This window comes from Aulostomus chinensis, chromosome 6, assembly GCF_037954235.1.
Source record: "Aulostomus chinensis isolate RoL2024-O1b breed Wild chromosome 6, RoL_Achi_v1.0, whole genome shotgun sequence".
Classification (NCBI taxonomy): domain Eukaryota; kingdom Metazoa; phylum Chordata; class Actinopteri; order Syngnathiformes; family Aulostomidae; genus Aulostomus; species Aulostomus chinensis.
Window position 1 is genome coordinate 20,743,943 of NC_141325.1, and position 15,098 is coordinate 20,759,040.

Below are 15,098 nucleotides of genomic sequence, written 5' to 3' on the forward strand. Positions count from 1 at the left end.
CTTCCTCCCACAGTCCAAAGACATGTCCAAGAGGGGACTAGGTTAATGGGATACTCTTAATTGACATTAGGTGTGGCTGTAAGAGCGAATGGTTATCTGTCTATATGTGTTGGCCCTGCAATGAACTAGCGACCTGTCCAGGGTGTACCCGCCTCTTGTCCGAAGGCAGCTGGGATAGGCTCCAGCCCCCGCCACCCCCCCCGTGACCTTTAACAGGATAAGCAGTAGAAAATAGATGGATGGATGAAACTCAAAAACCAAGAAAAGAAGTTTTGCACTTCACACTCAGACATTTTTTCAAATCCAATGTCCCAGAATAAAGGACAATATACGAACAGTAATATTAGAAAATGTACCTGCAAATAAAGAGATTATTCATTCATTAAGACTGCAGACATCATATAATATTGACATTTGATTTTTATTATTATTTTGAGATGTTAACTTTACCATAAGTGGAGGCATTGAAGAGTTCAACATTAAAGAACATGAAACTGCCATTGGTGAGCTGTCGTCTGTGTGCAGCCAGCATGATTTCACGTATTTTGTCTGCTCCCATACACATGATCACCACTGCAGGAAACACAGAGACAAATGTATTGATAGTCACAGAGTAGTTTGCATGAATACAATATAATTAGAAATTAACATTCATTCAGATATAGATTGAAATCTTTATTATTTATCTTCATTTTCAAACCCATCACTTGAGTGCTGACTAGGATTGCAAAATGAATAAAAATTTTATCACAACACAGCTTTGTGCAATCTTCAAATCGTAGAAGGGAGCAATATTTGTTTAAGACTATATAAAGTAGCACTGTACATGTCCTGCCTTTACATCATATTCCTATGAAAATATGACTGTTTAAAACAGATCCCCATAAAAATTTCACATTCATCCATTCTTTATCAACTTAATGACGTTTTTGATGAAAATGAGAATAATGATGAGATGAATTTGACACATTTTTTGGAAAATACCATGGAAATCTGAAATAATTGTGGACAAGAAGAATTTCTTTGTGGATATTTGGATGGTCATTTGACCAGGAAAAACTGAATTACAGATAAGCATCATAACTAGAAATGAATGATGACCATAGTCGAATGTCAGTTGTGGAATGTTAGGATTTCTTGAACAGTTGATCCATACAGATCCATTTCTATGCAACTTAAATTAACCCTATGAATGACTGGTGCCCAAATTTTCTCCTTGGTGGGACAAAAATTAAAGTAAATGGTCAACCAAGGGCTGAAAACACCAGTGTTATTGTTCTGTTGAAATCCTTTCTTTCTGTGTACCATTGTCTTTAATGGCTCTGAGTTTTTTTTCTATCTAACTTGTGTCAGACTGACATCTAGCAGAAAGTGTTACCTTGCTTCCTGATATAATTTTGGGGAAAAAATATTGATGATTAAATACCTTTTTTACCTCACAGAGGCATAAACAGCATAAACAGTGATTTACAGTGTACATTTTGGTTTTTGATATTTTGAATTATTAGGCCTGTTATTACAACTGGTGTGCTACCATTTGAGGCAGCCCTACAATAAATATGCTTAAGAACATATGTTAAGAGAAAATATGTTTTAATATTGATATGCAAGAATTTGAAGCACAAACCATCACACCTTGTACCACCCTTGCAACATTCGTAAGGGCTTGTAGTCATTGTGGATGTTTTTGTACTTTTTTTGCTCCAGTATCTTTTTTCAGTTATTTCCAATGCAGGGCTGATGGTCTTGCTGAACACTGTCTGCATGTCAACCTGTGTCCCCACCAGAAGTCCAATAACTGAACACCACGTAGGTTAATGATGGGGCCTGCTGTTCCTCACCTCTCCAGGTCACGCTGTCATTGCCCACGTGAGGATTGAAGTCACCAGTTGGGGCGCCGTCCAGCACACTCAATACACACACACACACACACACACACACACACACAAGTATTCTCAGGAGTAGCAAGCAGTGTGGTACAACGAATAGTGTCACCAATGGCAGAATTTCAATCGCTCAGATACTTTACTCATCAGATGTCTATAAAATGACATCTAGAGACCAATGTTTTTGCCATAGAGTATCAAATGTAAATTTGTTTCACTGGGTTGATATAAACTTTTTCTTTGGGGTGCCAGTTATTAAAAATAAATAAACCAATAAGCAAGAAGCCATGCAAACAAAGTGTGCACTTGAAAACACAGAAACCCCAGCATTAATAAGGAAGATTCAGTCTCTTGGTGGAACATTCCTCACAACTCTGTCACTTAAACACACCTCCTGAAATATCCCTTGAGTCAGTGGGACAAACTTCACCTCAGTCCTGCCAGCACTACAGCACCCTTTAATCACACTGAGCTCTACACACACTACTGGCCCTGTGTATGGCCTGCAAGCTATTCCATGGGGCAGCGCTAGCAGCCAGCAATATTTCAAAACTTCAGTACTTTTCTTTTAACTAGAGCACTGACTCTGGTCACTAGAAATGGTGCTGCATATGGTCCATTTATTGAGTGTTCATTTATTTGGCAGTAAACTTGTAACACAAACAAATACATGGCTGCTGTACCATCACTCCTAAAACAATGATGCAAATTATAGTGTCAGATCCTTCTGTCAGAGAGTGGAAAATAGAGGCATAGAAATTAGACTGAGGTTTTGCAAACTCCTGTTAAAATGTCTGTGTGAACTAACACCAAGTACCTGCTGAATAAGGTATCTAATGCATCACCTATTTGTTACTATGTGTAGTATTATACTGCTGTCTTTGCCCTTGTTATCAGTATTACTGTGGTAGTATGCAAAACTACTGGTCCAACATTCAGTGTTGTTGGAAAGGGTAATTTATGAGCTGAGAAAGAACTCATTAAAATGTCATACTACACCCAAAAATCTATTTTACCTTTTATGTGCTCACAAATAGAATTTTTGTATCTAAAAGTGTTTTGTGACTCTAGAATGCAGCAAATGATACCTGCAAATTCAACAAACTTAGTTTGAAGATAATGGCACCCAACTGTCACAAGCAACAAAACTGCCCAAAAGGTTTGTTTATATAGGGATGCGCAATATTGTATTGGATTTTGGGAATTTGTAATATTTTACAATTGATTTGGCTGATAGCTAATATTTTCACAAATTATCTGTTTAAAAACAAGACCATATGATATTTTTAACATTTTTAAAACGAAAAAACCCACATAACTTAAATTTGAAAAATTAACATTCTTTTTTATTTCAAAAAAATGTGGAAAAGCCCATGCTTATTGTTGCTTCACCATAAACAGCAATGAGCAAAAATGAAGAAATGAATCCTAAGTTGCTATGCTGATATTAATAAGGGCAGTTACCAATATATTTTAAAAATTAACAATATCTGCTGATACCCATAACATGCATCTCTAGTCTGAAGCACATCATTCTGTACGTCTTTATCCACCCATATACTCAGCAATCCACAAACACTTCTTAACACATATTCCTCTCACCACTGAATCCAGAGGCCTGCTTGCTGACCATGAAAAGCTGGTTATTGTACTCTCAACAAAACTGAGTGGTTATTCACTGGCCATGTTTGAAAAAGGCCCCAGTTCAATTACGCATTCAATTCATTTCATAGTTTTAAATGGTTCAAAATACTGCAGCCCAACTACAAACAGAAAGATCATTTCTAAAAAAATTTTGCTTCACTTCAAACGCTCATGTCAGGTCAGACTTTAGGGCAATGTTTCTCTTTTTCTTCCTCTGTGTGTACATTATAGTATTCAATGCACACATTTTTGAATGAAATAGTGACAATTTTGGGATGGGATCACACCAGCAGTGACACAATGTTGAGGCTCTGAATTAATATTAATCTCAGTTACAGATCTATTACATTTTCAAGTGGAGAGACATACAAAAAAAATTTCTAAGTACTCCAAACCACCTCTTTTACAGACTAACAAGGTGGAATACAAATAATTGTTCTGTCCTTCATGCCCAATTTAATGGAAAGAGATGCAGTTATGATTCTGGTCTATCAGATCATGTTGTTCATGAAAGCAGCTGGTCTATCTGTAACACAATTACAAACACAGAGCCAAAGGCACTATTGTCAAACCTACTGGACATAAGCTGATGATGCTCAAACAGCTTTACTTAGTCATATGAGAACACATAAAAACTGAGAGCGTTGAGGCTATTTATTGGCGAAGAGACCCCTGTCTGTCTGTAAGTCAGTCTGTGTGTGTGTGTGTCTGTCTGTGTGTTTGTTAATATAGTAAGCTACAATTACAGACACAATCAATAGGATTGTGTGACCATGGTTTAAGTTCTCGAGTGTGACAGCAATGTTATACTTAGATATATAGATTTTAAGAAAATCAGTTTTGGCAGTGATACTTGCATTTATGTTGAGATTTGGCTACCCAATATTTTTGGCCTTTGTTGACAGGCAGCACTGTAATAATGAAGTACCCAATCATATCATATGGAACTTATGATAACATATGCCTAAATTCAACCCTGCGCAATCAATAAATGCAATAACTACAATAATCAATTGGCTTAAATCTAAATTTAAATAACAATATGGAAAATGGTACTAACAGGACCTTAAGATGGAGGTCAAGCGGCGTATAGCTGCCCTCCCGAGGAGTGCCGGCCAGACAGGTGGGGGTCAGGGAGAGGGGCACCTGACAGAATTTGAGCAGCGGGTGGCGGCAATCATGAGCAGCACCTCTGTAGGGGGGATTGTGGCCACCACCCACGCTGACTCCAAGAGCCTGGAGGGTAAGTGGCAACTCCATTTCTTACGCAACATTTCCACATGCTTTGCCACAGATGTAAAAGCAACAAATACACGGAATCAGCCATTTAAATAAACCAATATGTTTAATGTTTAACAGGAATTGATCCGTCAGCCAAGCCACCGACGCACAGCACCCCTGCCAGCTCCCGCACCAGCCCATCTGCCGGCTCAGAGTCATCTACCAGGACTAGTGGCATTCGGGCCAACCCGTCCCCCCTGGCCCCAGCACCAGGCCCACAAGCGGCGGACGGTCCTCCAGCCCACTGGGAACCAGTGACGCATCCTCCAGCCCACACGGATCCAGTGGGAGGGTCCTCGCACAGGTGGTCCTGCAGTCGCAGGAGGACATTATTAGGGGAATAACGGGGATCAATCAGCGGCTTGTCTGCCTGATTAATCTTCTGGAACATTTAGTGGGCAAAATAAATTAATCTGGCTTCATGAAGTGTGTGATCGCTTCTTACCAATTCACATTGTGGAAATGAAATTCTGGCGTGCGAGCACGGCTGCCCAGCCCGGATCGGCATCCATCCCTCCAGCCTCTGTGCATCGATGATCTGCACATTGATGGAGTGGAAACCCTTACGATTAACGTAAGTGTATTCCTCATGGGATGGCGCTTTAATGGCAACATGAGTGCAGTCAATGACTCCAATTACATTAGAGAATCCAGCTATTGCTGCAAATTGCGCTTTAATATTGGCCTGTTCAACTGCACCGTAAGGGAATTTAATGTACCTGCGGGAGAGGCGGACGATCAGGTCCACCACCAAGGGCATGGCCGGGGTGAGGGTCGACTGGCTCACCCAGGAACAGTCCATCATCTCCCACTGGAATGAGCCAGTGGCCAAGAAGCCGAGCGTGCTCAGCACCAGTGTCAGCACTGGCACAGCTTGGCTCCTGGCGGTTCTGCACTGGAGCGCCGGTCACAGCTCCTCACAAATTTGCAGGAGGATGGCCCACGGTAGCTGGAAGCAGCTCATCAGCAACTCATTAGAATTGTGGAGCAAGTCCTCCTGCTCCCTGAAATGTCGCTCCTGTCTTATTGCACCGTTTGCCACGTCCTCCAACAGCGCAAATGCTGCCATTGTTGAAAGTTGCACATTCAGCACAATCGTGAAGGCTCTTTCATAGCCGCTTAAGTAATGCCAATAAGTGTTTGTGTTGATGGCTTTTTTATGCCCGATGTATGTGCGGTTGTCAAATAATGTCAGTTACCAAACACCCCCACACAGTGTTGCCAACGGACCTGCAAGGTCTCAATGTGCAGATTATCTGCGATGCACAGATGAATCCACTCAACATTGTTGCGAGGTGGCCTGGTTCAACGCACAACTCGCACATTCTGTCCAACAGCAACTCCAACTCCAACTGTTGGGAGAGGCTGCAGGCAGGTGCAGTGACTGACAGCTGGCTGCGGGGTGAGTAAATGCTTAATTATATTGTTACTCGTCAACTTGCACCAGTCACTGAAACCAAAAGTGTGCAACACTGTGCTTTTTACTGCAGGTGACAGTGGCTACCCCCTGAGAACCTGGCTGATGACCCCTCTCCACAACCCCCACACTGACCGAGAGCGGAGGTACAACAACTTCCACTCCCGCACTCGGTCAGTGGTGGAGAGGGCCATCGGCCAGCTGAAGGGTCGGTGGCGCTGTCTGGACTGGAGTGGGGGCGTGCTGCTCTATTGCCCGGAAACGATGTGCCACATTTTGATGGCATGTGGCATCCTTTACAATGTGGCCGACCTGCATAGCGTCCCCCAGGCCAAGCAGCATGTCCCCCCACAAGATAACCCAGAGCCTGGAGGGATGGACGCCAATCCCGGCCAGGCAGCCGTCCTCGCGCACCAGAATTTCATTTCCACAATGTGAATGGGTAAGAAGCAATTTCACAATTCATGAAGCCAGATTAATTTATTTTTTTCCAAGAAATGTTCCAGAACATTTATCAGGTGGTCGAGTCGCTCATTGATCCCCGTTATTCCCCTAATAATGTCCTCCTGCGACTGCAGGACCGCCTGTGTGAGCACCCTCCCACTGGATCCGTGTGGGCCGGAGGATGCGCCACTGGGTCCGGGTGGGCTGGAGGACCGTCCACTGCTTATGGGCCTGGTCCTGGTGCTGGGGCTGGGGGACGGGCTGGCCTGAATGCCACTGGTCCTGGCGGATGACTGTGAGCCAGCAGGGGTGCTGAATGTTGGCGGCATGGCTGACGGATCAATTTCTGTTAAACATTAAACCTATTGGTGTATTTAAATGGCTGATTCTGTGTATTTTATTGCGTTTATATCTGTGGAAAAGCACGTGGAAATGTTGAGTTGAGTTGCCACTTACCCTCCAGGCTTTCGGAGTCAGTGTGGGTGGTGGCGACAATCCCCCCCCCACAGAGGTGCTGCCCATGACTGCCGCCACCTGCTGCTCAAATTCCGTCAAATTCCCCTCTCCCCGACCCCCACCTGTCTAGCCGGCATTCCTCCGGAGGGCAGCTGTATGCCGCTTGACCTCCACCTTGAGGTCCGACCACTTTTTTTTAATCTCCGCAAGAGGTGCGCCGAACCCACCGTGCTCACCTTATCCAATACAACTTGTTTTTTTTTTTGTACTGACACCACTGGACAGGCTGCCAAAAAAAATCTGCTGTCTCTCCTCTTAAAAGTAGTCAGAGTGTCTGCCTCTCTGACCCATGGAGAGAGCTGGTTCCACAGCAAAGGAGCCCGGTAACTGAAGGCTCTACCTCCAAGTCTGTTTTTCGAAATACTGGGAATCACTAAAAGACCTGCATTCTGGGAGCGGAGTGCTCTGGTAGGACAGTAGGGACTAATGAGTTCTTTCAAATAGGATGGGGCTTTATCATTGAGAGCCTAATAAGTCAGCAGAAGGATTTTGAAGTCGATTCTAGATCCTACAGGAAGCCAGTGGAGAGAAGCTAAAATGGGAGAGATGTGTTCTCTCTTTTTAACTCCTGTCAAAACCCTCGCTGCAGCATTCTGTACTAGCTGGAGACTCTTTAGAGAGTATTTAGGACATCCTGACAGGAGAGAGTTACAGTAGTCCAGCCTATAAGTGATAAATGCATGCACCAGTTTCTCAGCATCACTCTGGGAAAGGATATTCCTAATCTTAGCAATACTGCACAGATGGAAGAAGGTGGTCCTAGTCACATGCTTTATATGGGAGCTAAAGGAAAGGTCCTGGTCAAAAATGACTCCAAGGTTCTTTGCAGTTGTACTCAGGGTCGGGGTGATGTCATCTAGAGTAGTGATCCGATTAGAGAGCGGGTGTTTGGAATGGAATGTGTCTTCCTTTCCAGCTGTCTCGTCTTCTTTTTCAAGGCACGCAGCTTTGGGCTGTACCAGGGAACTTCTTTTTTGGCAGATAACCTTCTTTTTCAACACCTAATGTACACAGGGAGGATCTGAAAGTGAGAGTCTGTGAGAGTCCGCTGCTTCATCATGGTAATGGCACAGTACATATTGAGTGTTAATATCATTTCATAGAAATAACTAGGTGCCAATTAAATTTTTTCCAAAACACCAGCAGTGCATGGAGTTTAAGCAATTACACAAATTGAGCCCCAATCATAGTCTGTGTCTATTGTAGGTGAAGAGCTTGTGTAGTAGCATCCCTGATCGACACATACTGTATATACATACACACACCTCTACATCACCGAATTGAGAACATCTGCACTCCTTTCAGGGCAGAATGCCACGTAATAGTCACAAGGTAAAATTTCACACATCAAAATCTGTAGTTTTCTCTGGACCCCTGCCAAGTCGAACCAGTGATGACATGTTTAGCTGCATGTATTCATTAAACCACTAGTTGAGGTGGTGTCCAGCAAATGATGTGGGCCTCATAGGTTATTGGAAAAAAATTCTGGGGAGGACCTGGTCTGCTCAAGTTAAAAAGCATTCATCCTACATTGGATGGGCCAGTTCTCATTCCTAGAAATATGTCCAAGTTTATTATAGACCATGACAACCCAGGGTTTAGACTAGGAGAACTATCATTTTACACAATTCTCTGCACTTCCACAAAGGCAGTTACCAACCCCAAACTCCACAGGGACTGTGTCCCTGCCTGTTCATTCAGTTAAATTCACATAGAACAGGAATTCATCAGAAAAAACTAATAGAAATTAACACCACCATTGAATTAAACCAAAAGAACATGAAAAATAAGATGTGGACTGTTAAACAATCTCTGTCATCACAAACTGTATTTGTGAATTAATTAATATCCAACTGTCAGATTGACTAGCTCTGTCTTCCTGAAACCTAGATGTGTAATGATGTGCATGTTAATCTAAATGAATCCAATCCTCCCAGTCATATTCAAGACCCTTATTCTTGGAAGCGGCTGTAGAGATTTCCAGGCTGGATAAGACGGACTGATTCTTACTATGCACCATCCTCCAGGTCCATACTTTGAATTCTTATCAGAATTTTCAGCGTTTCCAGTTTAGTTCTTGAGAAAGATAAAGTAATTATTGTAGCTGATTTTAATACTCATGTAGATATTAATGATGAAAATCTGGGTACTGCCTTTATCTCACTTTTGGACTCAATCGGCTTCTAATAGTCTGTCCATGAACTCACTCACTGTCACAACACCAACCATGAACTCGTTGTTATCATTACCTATGGAATTGAATTTTACTAATATTTCTGTAGAACTCCCTTTTATCAGACCATCACTTAATAACTTTTCAATTTGTAAAGCTTCATGACACACCACTAAGAAAAAATGTTATTTTCCAGATACCTGTCTGATTAAGTCATAGATTTGTCATAGATCCTTGTCCTTGTCATAGATCATAGATTTAAGCAAGCAATCCCAGTGGCATTAAATTCATGTTATGACCAGTCAACAAAGGACCCTGTTGTCAAATTTATTCCCTCTAGAACTGATCATTTTATTGATAGTGCACCTTGCGAATACCTCTGGACTATATTGCCCTAATAAAAAGGAAAATTATAAAACAAAGGAAACAAGCACCATGGTACAATGATGAAATCTAAAAGCTTCAGCAAATGATCAAAAGACTAGAGAGCATGTGGTGTACCTCCAAACTGGAAGAGTACTGTATTTTCTGCACTATAAGGCGCACGTAAAAGCCTTTAATTTTCTCAAAAACCGACAGTGCGCCTTATATATGGATCAATATTGGTTAATTATGGCTACCGTAGTCAGGGGGTGTCGCCGAAGTAACAGCGGTAAAAACGGTAAAGGGGAATTCCAGTCCCACACCATTTGTGTGTGTATAAAGACCCCAAAATGGCACCTTTCAAGAGACACGCTTACGACGCAGAGTTCCAACTCAAGGCTATCAGTCATGCAGCTACCGGTACATATGGTACCGTATTGTGAATTCACTAACTTGTTTTGGGAGTGAACGGAGTTGTCAGAACGTTGGTTTGTATTCTATTAATAAAGTTTGACTGACTGACTTATCTGACTGTTTTGTTGACGTTCCCTTTAGTGCAGCTCCATCTAGGGGATGCATAACGCAACCCCAGCCACTACAGTAGTTTGTATTCTATGCGCCGTATAATGCGGTGTGCCCTATATATGAAAACAGTTTTAAAATAGGCCATTCATTGAAGGTGCACTTTATAATCTGATGCACCTATGAGTTCGGAAAATACGGTAATGTGTAATCTGGAAAGATTGTGCAGGAATGACTTTATGAACTTGTTATATAATGAAATTCTAGGTATATGAAAAAAAATTCATCTCCTCCTGCCATCAGCTGACACCACATTATCTTTAAACTCAGAAACCTGCTATAGTCCCAGACAAATAATTGAACTGCTTTTCTCCCATTGACCATGATGAACTAAATACAACAGTTTCATCTTATCAACCATCAACCTGTCTGCAAGACCCCATACTAACTAAGCTGCTTAAAGACACTTGAGCCCTAGTTAGCACCTCACTCTAAAATATGATCAATCAGTCTCTGTTATCTGGTTGCATTCCACTGTTCTTAATCCATCCATCCTGTTAAGGGTCGCCGGGGGACATGAGTCTATCCCAGCAGCCTTTGGGCGAGAGGCGGGGTACACGCTGGACAACACACAGAAAGACCCCGTGCTGGAGCCGGGGCTCAGACCCGGAACCGTCTTGCTGTGAGGCAACAGTGCTAACCACTGAAAGTTATCTTTGATAAGGATCTGTCCTTTTATGTCCCAGATAAAACAAATTGCCAGGACTTCCTTCTTCCACCTACGTAACAGTGCTAAGACCAGAAACATCCTGTCTCAAAAAGATGCAGATAAATTAGTCCATGTATTTGGTATTCCAAGGCTAGATTACAACAATTCCCTCCTATCAGCCCCACTAAGTCTCTAAAATCTCTCCAGCTTTTCCAAAACACTGCTGCCTGTACACTGACAAGAAATAGTAGAAGAGATCATTTAACTATGGCTTCCCTCACCAATCAGCCACCTACTTATCTTACGGAGTTCACAGCATTCTATTACCTTGCTAGAACCCTGTGTTAGAACCCTGTGTTCCCAGGATGCAGGGTTACTTATGGTTCCTAGAGTCTCCAAAAGTATAATGGGTGTCAGAGTCTTCAGTTATCAGGCTCTTGTCCTGTGGAACTGTCTCTGAGTCTCAGTCTGGGACACAGACACCATCTCTACATGTAAGAGTACACTTAAAGCTTTCCATTTTGACAAAGCTTGCAGTTAGGGTTGGCGTAGGCTAACTCTTAGCTGTAGACCTAGACTGCTGGGACATCTCACATGATGCACTGAGCATTCGCTCTCCTCCTCTGTCCTCCTGTGCTCATTAAAACTTCATCCATGCATGTTACTAACTTGACTTCTTTAATGCAGATGTTTTCTCAGCTTTCAGATCCTGGACTGATGCTGCTGCTGGGGGAGGCTGCAGACCCACAGACCCTGACACGAAGAGGATCATTCTTATTATTATGACCAATAGTATTAATATTAGATTTTTTATAAATGTACCAACATTGTGTTTCCATTAAATGCTAGCACTTGAGTGCTTATATGTTTGTTTCCCTGTCATGGTAGGCGTTTCAGTGTTTTAGCCACTTTAGTTTTTGCCTTTCAAGTCACTTCGAGCTTGGCATGCCTCAGAAGATATATAGGTAAAGGTTGGTTTAGGCAGGGGCTGGGGATGTTTGTTGGTGTGTGGTTGGGTGTTATTGTGTGTGGCATACAGCATCGGGTTCATTGTGTCTGCTGCCGTTAGATGTTGTCATGGTCCGTTTCTTGATTTCCTGTTTTATTTTGTTGTTAAGTGTCCTGTCTTCCTGTGTGCTCCCTTCTGTGATTAACTCATGAGTCTCACCTGTGTATGATTGCACCACATATGTCTCATTTCCTTGAGTATTTACCTTCTGTGTTTCCAATTGTCTCCTGTTGGTTCATTGTTATTGTCATGGCCTTTTTCATGGTCACTCTCTTGTGTTCCCTGCTCCTCCGTGTTCTCCAGCAAATCCTTAGTTTTCAGCCTTGTTTAGAATTAAGTTTTGTTTTTACTTTGATTTTGTCCAGTACTTAGGGCCGGTTGACCCTTTTTTGATACTTTGTTTTTTCCTTCCTTTGGACTTCGAACCCCTGTGTTGTCTTGATTTTTTAAATACTTTTGTTGAACTCCCCTTGGCTACTGTCTGCACTTGAGTCCTTTTTTCCTGGTGAAACCCTGACAGATGTGATTGAGAACTGTAGTTTTACAGGTGTATTGTTGGTTATCGTGTTAGCCTAGCCTGGTGAGTACATTAGTGCTGCCGGCTAAGGGTGTGTTTTTGTCGCATTTCATGGTGGGTATGGCCACCTTTGTGTTGGAGGACTTTGTCACTAGCCCTACACTGTATGAGTTTGAAAAGTGTAGGAAGAGTGATTCGGTTGAAATTGCAGGGCATTACGGCATTGCAGTCCAAGCATCTCTCCTTAAAACTTAAAGACATTACTTTTCAGTGGTTTGACTAGTAAAGGTGTGTTGGTGGTCAGAGCTGCAGTATTTTTGGGTTAGGACCACTTCTTTACAGCAGAGTCCCAGAGTGCCATCCACTCTCCCCTCCAGGTTGAGGGCATTGCAGTCCAAGCATCTCTCCTTAAAACTTAAAGACATTACTTTTCAGTGGTTTGACTAGTAAAGGTGTGTTGGTGGTCAGAGCAGGGGCTGCAGTATTTTTGGGTTAGGACCACTCCTTTACAGCAGAGTCCGAGAGTGCCATCCACTCTCCCCTCCAGGTTGAGCAGGAAATTGAGACACAACCTGTGCTCACCTTGAAGGAAGATAAGGGGGAGGGGTAGCCACTACTCACAACAATTTCCTGAAAGGGATCAATAAAGGATTTCTGATTTTTGATTTGATTCTGCCTTGGTAATGACACAGTTTCTGTTGATTTGTCTCCTAGCTCTAGGTTAGGTGCTCAGTTGAGGCTTAGACTGACTCAAATAGAGATGCAGTGAAATGAGGAGAGAGAGGAGCAAGAGATGCAAGAAAAGAGGGAGGAGTAGGATCTCAGGAAAGAGTTGGAGCTGAAAAGGATGTAGCCAGAAACTTCTGTTAAGCTGCCATCAGTTAGAGCTTCAGAGTGGGCCACAGTCCACTCTTTTGATGGCACACAGTCTGTTTTCAGTTTCTGCACCCACATTTGATGTAGGCAAGAATAGTTCCTTAGTCCCTGTGTTGAGAGAGGCTGAAGTTGAGTTTCGTGCATTTGAGCGCATTACTGCTGCTCTTCACTGGCCAAAGGATGTGTGGATGTGCTATTCTGCTTTAGTGCAAATTGACAGGCAAGGCTCAAGAGGCTTGTTCTTCCCTCTCTATTGAAGATAGCCTAGTCTATGAGAAGGTAAAGACTGCTGTTCTGCAAGTATATGAGTTGATGCCTGAAGCTTATCAGCAGTGTTTTTGTGGTTAGAGGAAGATGTCAGATCAGACATTTGCTGTCTTTGCTAGAGAGAACGGTCTTTTGTTTAACCAGTGGTGCTCCGTGTGCAAGACTGATGATGTTTCCTCTCTCCACAAACTGATGTTGCTTGAGGAGTTCAAAAACTGCATACCTGAGCATACAGTTGTGTACTTCAATGAGCAAAAGGTTCCTACTCTGCATCAAGCCGCAGCTTTAGCTGATGAGTTTGCCCTCAATCACAAAGGGGTGTTTACCAAGCCTGACTCCTCCACTCGGGATTCTGTTAAAAGACCTGTCAAAATTCCCACTACAGGTCCCTCATCATTCCCTGGCCCTGCAATGGACTGGCAACCTGTCCAGGGTGTACCCTGCCTCATGCATGAAAGCCACTGGGATGGACTCCAGCCTCCCCGCAAACCCTTAACAGGATAAGCGGAAGAAAATGGATGGACAGATGGATAAAAAAAGTGGAGAGATAAAAAAATATCCAATTGAGAGGATCTGTTTGGTTATGTTAAACGGAGCTGGTATTGATACAATGATGTCAGGCATCAAGCACATGTGCATTGAAGCAAAACGCCAGTTGTTAACAATGGCGGACATGTACCGGGTTATTTATGTGCACTTTGCACTTCTTGGTCTCATTTCAGCTATACATGCCAACTTAACATTGTTGTATCAACTGCACTCCACCTGCATGCAAAGGCGTCTGCTGCATACAATAATACTCGATAGTCCCAAGCATGTTTCTGTGTTTTTTAGTCACTGCCGCCATTTGATTACAACTGACTGCGTGTGCTCATCGTGTTCTTCTTCTGCAATTAATGACATTTTGCTTATCACCATCAACTGGCCTGGCATGGCATTCCAGGCTTCAAAGGCGATCGTATTCAGTTTGGACTGTTTGTGTACAACAATATTTTTGGGGTGGGGACAGAGGTTTCTCTTTTTCAAGAAAGAAAATGTGTGATTAAAAAAATATCCACTTATGTGTAGTTCAGGCCTAAGGGTCTGTCGAATGGTTCCTTGTCCAACTCTGAGTTCTTGGCTGAGATTGAGTCCCGACTGTTGTACCTGCCTGAACATCAGCATTATGATGTGGTCCAGTTGTTTTGTTTCTACCCTCCCTGTTTCGTGATATGCCCTCCCATACTACTGTGCTGCACCATAACATTGATGTTGGTTCTTCTGCTTCCATTAAAATGCATGCATACCAGTGTCCTGTACCAAAAAGGGAAGTAATGAAACATGAAGCCAAGTATCTGTTAGCGAAGTCCAGTCACAGTCCCTGGAGCTCTCTGTGTCTGCTGGCTTCTAAATCTGATGACACCCGATGCTTCTGCACAGACTTTCGGAAGGTCAATGCAGTCATGGTGCCAGATTCCTTGCCTCCAGCAGAGGT

The 15,098-nt window shown here is 42.9% G+C and overlaps 1 protein-coding gene across 2 annotated transcripts in view; it reads right to left on the reverse strand.

The window, feature by feature from the left end:
- npr3 (natriuretic peptide receptor 3) overlaps positions 1 to 15,098 on the reverse strand; it is a 67,040-nt gene that overhangs the window by 42,418 nt on the left and 9,524 nt on the right. For both annotated transcript variants that reach the window (XM_086206976.1, XM_086206977.1), the window contains exon 2: positions 451 to 573. In XM_086206976.1, the coding sequence (XP_086063102.1) occupies positions 451 to 573 (123 nt within the window). The remainder of the gene's footprint in view (positions 1 to 450; positions 574 to 15,098) is intronic.